The sequence below is a fragment of the Setaria italica genome, chromosome IV (genome assembly GCF_000263155.2).
Source record: "Setaria italica strain Yugu1 chromosome IV, Setaria_italica_v2.0, whole genome shotgun sequence".
In the NCBI taxonomy this organism is placed as follows: Eukaryota; Viridiplantae; Streptophyta; class Magnoliopsida; order Poales; family Poaceae; genus Setaria; species Setaria italica.
In genome coordinates this window covers 12588618-12598417 of record NC_028453.1, presented here as the reverse complement: position 1 = coordinate 12598417, position 9800 = coordinate 12588618, and the positions used below count along the sequence as shown (strand labels likewise).

Sequence of the window (9800 nt, the reverse complement as noted above, 5' to 3'; positions counted from 1 at the left end):
TTAATGGGGTGCTCCGTGTAAGTGAGATCATCCTGAACATCCAATTCTTCCATTGGCAACTGTTCCTCGGGAACTCTGAGGCACTTCTTAAGCTGTGAGATATGGAACACATCGTGTACATCCGACAACTGGTTAGGCAACTCCAGTCGATAGGCTACTTGTCCCACTCGCTCAAGAATCTTGAACGGACCGATGAATCGAGGTGATAGCTTCCCTTTGACCTTGAACCTGCGCATACCCCTGATGGGCGATACCTTGAGATACACATAATCACCTACCTCAAAGGTCAATTCTCTTCTTCTGGTGTCAGCATAACTCTTCTGTCGAGACTGAGCAGTCCTCAAGTTTTCCCGGATGATCTGGACCTGTCTTTCTGCCTCTTGTATAATTTCTGGCCCGAATAGCTGACTCTCTCCTGTTTCACTCCAATAAAGGGGTGTTCGGCACCTTCTACCATACAATGCCTCAAATGGTGACATTTTGAGACTAGCTTGATAACTGTTATTATAGGAGAACTCTGCATAAGGTAGACTCTTGTCCCAACTGCCTCCATGCTTTAATGCGCATGCTCTTAACATATCCTCCAATATTTGATTTGTTCTCTCGGTCTGTCCGTCTGTCTGAGGGTGATAAGCGGAACTGAAATTCAACCTTGTGCCCAGAGATTCATGCAATTTCTGCCAGAAGCGTGACGTGAACTGAGTACCTCGGTCAGACACAATCTTCTTGGGCACACCATGTAAACACACAATCCTTGCCATATACAACTCTGCTAGCTTGGATCCAGTGTAGGTAGTCCTTACCGGTATGAAGTGAGCTACCTTGGTCAACCGATCCACTACGACCCATATAGAGTCATACCCATCTCGAGTGCGAGGCAAGCCCACAATGAAATCCATCCCAATTTCTTCCCACTTCCATTCTGGCACCTTCAATGGCTGAAGTAACCCAGCTGGTCTCTGATGTTCAGCCTTGACCTTTTGACATATGTCGCATATGGCTACATGTGCAGCTACATCTTTCTTCATTCCGGGCCACCAATACTTCTGCTTAAGATCTTGATACATCTTGGTACTGCCGGGGTGGATGGAATAAGCAGAATCGTGAGCTTCTTTCAAGATCGTCTCTCGGAGATTTCCCACATCGGGTACCCAAATCCTTCCTTTGACCCATAAGGTCCCCTGAGAGTCTTCCGTGAAGTCAGTGGCTCTTCCTTCCTTTACCATCTCCTTAGTTTCTTTGACCTTGGCATCCTCAAGCTGTCCTGCCCGTATCTCTTGATCTAGAGTCGACTCCACTTCCATCGTTGCTCCCTCAGTATGCGCAACGACGCTCAAGTTGAGCCTCTCAAATTCTTTCATCAACTCATCAGGTAGCTGGAATGCTAAGGCTAAGTTAACATGACCCTTCCGACTTAAAGCATCTGCAACCAGGTTAGCCTTACCAGGATGATAGTGAATCTCCAGATCATAATCATTGATGAGCTCTAGCCATCGTCGCTGTCTCAGATTAAGGTCCTTCTGAGTGAAAATGTATTTGAGACTCTTGTGATCAGTATAGATCTGACACTTAGTCCCCAGAATGTAGTGTCTCCAAATCTTCAAGGCATGAACCACGGCGGCTAACTCCAGATCATGAGTCGGATAATTCTGCTCATGTTTCCTCAATTGCCTGGAAGCATAGGCGATTACATGACCTTCCTGCATCAGAACACAGCCTAAACCCTGTCGAGATGCATCACAATATATGTCGAACCCTTTGTGTAGATCTGGCATTACCAATACTGGAGCTGTGGTCAACCTCTTCTTCAGTTCCTCAAAACTTGCCTGACATGCCTCTGTCCATTTGAATTCCCTTCCTTTTTCTAGGAGCGTAGTGAGGGGCTTCACTATCTTGGAGAATCCTTCAATGAATCTGCGGTAATAGCCTGCAAGTCCGAGAAAACTCCTGATCTCAGTTACTGTCTGCGGCGGGTTCCACTTCAAGACATCCCTAACCTTGCCTGGATCCACTGAAATTCCACCATCGGAGATGATATGACCAAGGAAAGAGACTTCTTTTATCCAGAACTCACACTTGCTGAATTTAGCATACAACTGATGTTCCCTCAATTTCTGAAGCACTAACCTCAAGTGTTCCTCGTGTTCTTCCTCACTCTTGGAGTAAATCATAATATCATCAATGAACACCACAACGAACTTATCCAGGTACTCCATAAATACCTTATTCATCAGATACATGAAGTAAGCTGGAGCATTTGTCAGCCCGAACGACATTACCGTGTACTCGAAGAGACCATATCTGGAAGTAAAAGCGGTCTTGGGTATGTCAGACGGCCTGATCTTCATCTGATGATATCCCGATCGCAAATCAATCTTGGAGAATACCTTGGCTCCTCTCATCTGATCGAACAAATCCTCGATGCGAGGCAATGGGTACTTGTTCTTGACGGTCACCTCGTTTAGTGCTCTATAATCCACACACATCCTCTGAGTACCGTCCTTCTTTGGCACAAAGATAACCGGTGCTCCCCATGGTGATGAACTAGGCCGAATAAACTGTTTTGCTGATAATTCCTCTAGTTGTTGTTTCAATTCTTTTAATTGTTCAACCGACATTCTATAAGGACGTTTGGAGATAGGTGCAGTACCAGGTAAAAGATCAATAGCAAATTCAATGTCGCGGTCAGGTGGCATACCTGGTAAATCGTCGGGGAACACATCCGGATAGTCACACACCACTTTGATATCTTCCAAGGATTTTCCAGCCAACTGATTAACTGCACAATCTGCCGCTGAGGGTAGAGTAGCTACAAACTCCACTTTCTCTCCATCAGGACCTGTGAGCAGAACTGTCCTCTTGGCACACTGAATTGTCGCATCAAAAGCGGCTAACCATCTCATTCCCAGAATTACATCGATTCCACCGGACTCAAGGACGATAAGATCAGCCGGAAACTCTATACCCATTATTCTCAGTTTAACTTGTGGACAGATGTATTGAGCCTTCATTGACCCCCCAGGTGAACTTACTAGCATATGGCGCCTCATAGTATGCATGGGTAAATTATGTTTTGCTACATAATGACTAGTGACAAAAGAATGCGATGCTCCAGAGTCAAATAAAACTGATGCGGGGGCAGAGTTGACAAAGAACATACCGAGCACTACATCTGGAGCCTCTTTAGCAGTCTCGGCTTCCATGTGGTTCACCTTGCCACGAGCAAAGCTTTGCTGCCCCTGATTGCCTTGTGGGGTCTGGTTCCCGTTCCTCGGTTGCTGCATCTGATTCTGCCGAGGAGCACTGCTGTTCTGCACGGGGGTAGCTGGTCCACCTCTCTTAGGACAAGAGCTGGCATAATGACCAGCCTCGCCACACTTGAAGCAAGTAGGACCCACTGGAGCATTGGGCCTTGCTGGAGTGCCAGTAGGGGTCATCTGGCGGTTCTGCGTAAAGCCGGGGCGCGGAGTCTGCATCCCTGGACGCTGGAACTGAGGGCTGGGGCGCTGGAATGACTGCTGAGCAGGGCGCGGGAATGACTGCTGCCCAAAATTCCCACTCGGGCCCCCTGCGCGGAACGGCGTCCCTTGCTGTGGAGCAAAGCGAGGGCGGGTGTTGCTTCCTGAAGACGACTGGGAATTGAATTTCCTCTTCATCTCCCCGAGCTCGTTTCTCTTGTGTTCCAGGCCAATCGCCTTGTCTAGCATCTTCTGGAAACTGGGGAAGGTGTGCGACATAAGCTGATATTGGAGTGGTCCAATCAACCCATCCAAGAACAGCTCCTGCTTCTGCTCATCATCAGCAACATCTTCTGGAGCATATCGGGACAACTGGATAAACTTGTCCCTGTATTCTGCCACTGTCATGTTCCCCTGCTTGAGAGCAAGAAACTCCTTCTTCTTAAGCTTCATCAACCCAGAAGGAATATGATGACTTCTGAAGCTAGTCCTGAACTCATCCCAGGTAATGCCATCAGCATTGGCATGTGCGGCGGTGTAAGCATCCCACCAATCAGCAGCTGGCCCTTCCAGGCGTCCTGAAGCATACAGGACCTTCTCCCTGTCTGTGCATTGGGCGATATTCAGCATCTTCTCCACTGTTTTCAGCCAATCCTCAGCATCTAATGGATCCGAAGATCGTGAAAACGTCGGGGGCTTGTGGCTCATGAACTCCCTGTGCCTGTCCCTTGGCGGCGGCTGCTGCTGCTGGTTGTTGTTGTTATTGTTCAGCTGAGCTTGTAAAGCAGCCACGGTATTGGTCAGTCCGGCGAGAAGCTGAGTCTGAGCTGCTAGAAACTGCTCCATCCCTGCAGGTGCTTGCTGGTTCTGCTGCGGAGCGGTGTTGGGGTTGCTGCTGTTGTCCCTGAGGCGAGGCACTGCGGGACGGTCAACTCCTGATCCGGACCTGGTGTTTACCATCTGAGCGTTAGAGACAATAGATTTAGATAGATGTGTGAAAGAATAACTAAGAAAGATAAAGCGACAAGATGTAAAAGTAAGACAGATTCTGTTAGCTCCATTTAATTAGGTGTGGTCGTCAGAAGGAGTGTCCATAAATACTGAAAAATTACCAAGTCATAACTTATTAAATTGGTGAACCAACCCAACTGGAATCATCTTAATCGGACTTCTGGATCTCAAGTTATAAAATTAACAAGCTGACAGTGTCGGTCGACAGTTTCAGATTCTGAGTGCTTTACTAATTCGCATACATCTCCCAGACAGATACTCCAAAAATTCTGAAAAATTTACAGAAAATTCTCCACGAAGTTCTGAAACTAACCCCACTGGTTTCATGTCATTTGGACTTCTGTAGCTCGAGATATAAATAAAACAGTACTGGCGTGTCAGTTAGTGTCGAGAACAGAATTGATTGTCGCTTAGCTTGCATGATAGATAGATTTAGACAGATGGTAGATCATGATTAAGGAAGATTAAATACTGATTTAGAACAGAAATAAAACCCAACTAAGCACTTTATTTTATTAAGACCAGTATCGTGTGGCAATTGCCCCACATACTGCACTCATTACAAAATCCAACTCAAACATGTAGCACAAAACCAAACAGCTAAGCACACTTTAACTAACACACTCGAACGACGTCTAACGATTACAAGAATTTAAACTAAAGCACTCCTAATTTCTTATAGGTCTTCTGCGGCGGCGCCGGGCGAGTCGTAGCGGGGACGCTTAGTCGACGGCGACGAAGCGGGATGAACAGCAAACTCCTGCGGCGGCGGTGCTCCCGTCGCGGCAGCCATATTTGCATCCCTCTCCCACCGGAGTTCCTGAACCTCCTGCTGAAGCTCCTGGATATGGTTGTTTGCTTCATTCAGTGCGGTGAGAGCTGCCGACGTGTACTTGCGGAGGAAGTCTGTAGCCATGTCAACGCCTTCATTAGTAGCGATGAAGGTCCTTGCTTCCCCACTAGCTCGGTAAGGAAGGAACCGATGATAAGTGTGCTGCAGTCGAGGCCGTTCATTGTGGGAGACGACCTCAAGTGCCCTTCTGGCGGCCTCGGCAATGCCGGACTCCATGGTCCTCCTGATGGTCACATCATGGTGAATAGCCTTCACCTCCCATCCTCCTTCGTGCTCCTCACGAAGGACAACCTTCACCTCCCAAAAAGTGGGATAGCGAGGGTGGGTGAACCGAGAGCACTTGTAGAGTGGCCTCATGCTGTACCCCAAGCGATGACAAGTCCACCTGAGGATGTCGGCCATTTGCACTCCTTGGCCATAATCTTTCTTCACCCATTTGGTCCATGTCTCGGGCTCGGCATCTGCTTCGGGCTCCTCATCCGTCAAGTCGACGACCGGTACGGGCGTCGGGGCTGGTGCAGGAGCGGGTGTCGGTGTTGGCGTAGGAGCGGGTGCCGGTGCTGGCGACGGTGCTGGTGGCGACGTGGTTTCCTGTTCCACGGCCACGGCGTCCTCGTCCGAGTCATCCCCCGGTTGCTGGAAGATCTCTTCCTCTTCTTCCTCATCCCAAGGATCCACGGGGGCGTGCGACGGCGCGATGCCATGACACGGCGGACGGGTGCTCTTGCGTGCGGTCCACCGGGTGCGAGCCATCTAGCAGAAAGAAAGAAGAAATTTTTGGAATAAAATTTTGAATGAAGCTAGATAATAGAAATAAGGATGAGACAAATCAAGTTTAAGAATAATTAAGTAGATTTAAATTAAGAAAGATAGGAATGGCTACTAGATTATAATCCTTAAATACGACCATTTTCTAACTAGGCTAACGTCCTACAGTCAACACGGCTCTGATACCACTTTTGTCACACCCGATTTTAAGGACAAAATCGAGTGCATTAAATACATGTGCGCCAGGATCAAGTTACACACATGTACGACAATAGTGAATATCAAAGACAGTGTTAAATCGAATAAAGAGAGTATTAACCATTATTACATGACTGAAAGTCTCACATAAACCACATAGTCTAATTATTACGCAGCGGAACTCCAAAGATGACGACGACTCCACAGGCAGCTGACTGAAGAAACGTACGCCTAGAACTCCTCAAAGTCGGGGTAGTACTCCTCTTCCCAACTAGCTTGGTCTGAACAGCGGTTTTGCAAGGGTGAGTACACTTATGGTTGGTACTCAACAAGTCGTGGGAAATAGTGTAGTGTAAGGCTAATTCAAGGTATGGCTAAGGCATAACTAGCATTCGCTTTTAATTGAGTTGGTCAAGTTTTATTAGCAATTAACTAAGTATAAGTTCATACCACCCGAAATTAAACATGAACATAAAGTAAGCAACAAATGCATGGAATGACAACAAGTTTAATCCATCTTTCGATAATATTATCATGTGAGGGTCCAGGCCGCTCTTAACCGTGAGCACGGCTGATCGATCAGTTTAACACTCTGCAGAGGTGGCACATCTTTACCCACAAGTCGCGTAAAAGTTCAAAAGAACTTTGGACCCAACCATGCGGTGTTTGCAAGGCACCATACCACACTTCCGAGGTGTGATTGCATAGGGACGCTACGAGGCCTTTACAAAGATTCCCTAGTCAGTGGTAACCCGCTAAGGTTTCGGTGTCTGGCGTGCACCACCCATCCCAGGTAAATGCAACGACTCAGTCCCCCCTCTTGCCTCATCCCGAGTAAGGTTACCCCAGACTAAGGTTTCTAATTAATCAGCCAAGACCAGAGCCATTTAGTCTTGTGGTAGCACTGTTTTCCTGGGTGGTTCTCCATGTTCCGATTAACAAATAATGATCTTGTCTTAAAGAAAGGTATAACATAGGTAAAGCAAGATTAAGCATTGTGTTTGGTTAAACCACCATGTACCAAGTAAGCACTAAGCATGAGCTACCCAACATAAAGTAAACCGGTTGGTCAAGGCAAAGGTAAATCAATCTAGGCGAACCTTAATTGGGACCCATCAAATTAATCCTAACATGTGCACAGCATAAATGTTAAGTACGAGAAAGTAGAAGGTGCATAGGACAACAAGGTAGTGATCAAGGACACGACTTGCCTTCTTGGCCTTGCTCCTGCTGTTCGTACTCTTCGAAAGCTTGATCGGCAACTCCCTCGAACTGCGGGGCGTCTACACGCGTCACACGAGCACATACAAGCAAACATAGGCAAAAGTAAGAAAACAGTACACCAAGCATAGTTAAACAGAGAAAGTAAGCTTGAAAAGTTGATCTACGCTTTAAAACGAACACGTGGATATAAAGAACACGAAAAACGGAGTTAAGATGCAAAAGATATGATCAAAACAAGATCCAGGGGCTTTTCTGTGAGAAAAACAAAAGTTTCAGGGCCTATCCGCGAAAACCGAGGGCTTATACGTAATTATGCGTATAAACCGAGGGTCTGACGCGTAAAAACACCAAACCCGGACGGCGGGTTGATTTCTGGAAAGCTCAAGGGCTAAACCGAAAGATGCGAGGGCAGATCTGTAAATATTTTTAACGCGATCTGGACCGCGGGTTGATTTGCGGAAAAGTCAGGGGCTAAAGAGCAAAAGCGGCGCGGCGCGGCGATGTTGACCGGTACGCGGTCTGATTTGACTCGCGATTGACCGTCGGATCTTGATCCGACGGCTGCGGTCGACGACGACTCGCGGGCGGCGGCGGAAAAAGAAAGCCGGCGACGGCGAGCGGCGGCGCGCGCCGGCGAGCGGCGGCGGGTCGCCGGAGTCGACCGAAACGGCGCTCCGGGGCACCAAATGACGCGCGGACTTCACCAGAAGGGAGAGGAGAACACGGCGATCCCGTTTTGGGGGTTCTTGCCGACGGGCGCTCACCGACGGCGGCGGACGACGGCGAGGAAGCGGCGGCGGCGCGTGGAGCTTCGGGCGGCTAGGGTTTGGGAGCTGCGGGCGCTGATTTTTGGGCGGAGGAGACCGGGAGGAGGCGGCGGCTTTTATAGGGGCGAGCGGCTTGGAGATAGAGGCGGCCCCGGTTCAAAATCGGATGAGGACGGCGGCGCCCACCCGGAGACCTCGCGCGGCGGTTGCGGACGGAGGGGAGTCCGGCCGGAGGTGGAAGACGGCAGGCGGGGCCCACCCGTCGGCGACGCGGGCGGAGGCAGGCTGGAGCGGGATCGTGGGCCGGCGCGCTCGTGGGCCGCGAGGCGCGGGCGAGCGGCGAGCCGGGCGAAGCGAGCTGGGCCGCAGAGAAAAAGGAGGAGGGGGCGACGCGGCGGAGAGCTGGGCCGCGCGGAGGAAAAGAAAGGGAGCCGGCGGCAGCTTCGCGGGCCGGTGAGGATAGGGTGGCCAGGCCGAAAGAGGAAAGGGGCGCGGGTGATGCTGGGCCGCAAGAAGAAAAAGAAAGGGAGGGAAAGGGGAGATGCGGCCCAGGAAGGAGAAGAAGAAAATGAAAAAGAGAGAGAAAGAGAAATGGTTTTGGAATTTGAATTTAAATTTGGAAATTCAAAATTTAGAATCAAACTCAAGCAGTCAAAAATAAATGCACCAGCATGAATGCACAAATAATTCCTATGATGAATTAAATGAATTAAAGAAAATGAACTTAAATGCCTAGAAATTAAATGACACCTTAATTTGAGCAAATTTTAATGAATTTAAATTATTCAAATTTTTGGGTGTTACAATATGGGTGTATCTGCCCAGAGCAATCTTGAAAGGGCCGATCTTATCCGACCCCCAACATGCGAAGGGCCAGGATGGTGGGATGGTGCGCAGGGCCTGCGCTGGGAGGTGCTACTACTTGAAGAAAAATTAGCACCCTTTACACCTATGGATGAACTCTTTTTGCGTCGGTGATAGCAGTTGGTCAGTAGAAGCCAGAGCGAAATGCTTTCCCGATCATATTGCCCGAGGCAGCATGGTTCCCGCACGAACCCAAGTGGATTTCGTGGAGGAGTTCAAGGCCTTCGTTGTGGAGGATGCACTTCATCAGAATGCCGGTGGATGGGCCTTCCTGTACAACTCCTTACCGATCACAATGTAGTTGGTGCTGCATCGTGTGAGCTTTTCGTGCTCGGCTTTGTCCTCTGGGGACATGTTGTCGGTGATGAATGTGATGAAAGGTGTGCGCCAGTCTTCCTCCGCCTCGATCATCAGGACATGGGTGGGTGCTGGGTCAGCCTGATCCTGGGTGTTGCCACCAGCTTGGTTTGGGTCCAATATCTTGATAGAGGGTTTTCTCAAGTCCTGGACGAACACGTCGACCAAGTCTTCGACGCATTTCAACTTGAGCTTGGATAGGATGTCAGCGGCGATGCTGTGTTCCCTGGAGACATGATGAAACTCGAGACCGTCGAAGTGAGGCTCAAGTTTGCGGACCTTGGCGCAGTAGGCGTCCAT

General features: G+C 49.1%; 1 protein-coding gene across 1 annotated transcript; it reads right to left on the bottom strand.

The window, feature by feature from the left end:
* Positions 1–9389: 9389 nt before the first annotated feature.
* Positions 9390–9800, bottom strand: LOC101780143. The gene has a single exon (XM_004966844.1). It carries the CDS (start codon positions 9798–9800, stop codon positions 9390–9392), a length of 411 nt encoding a protein of 136 aa, XP_004966901.1.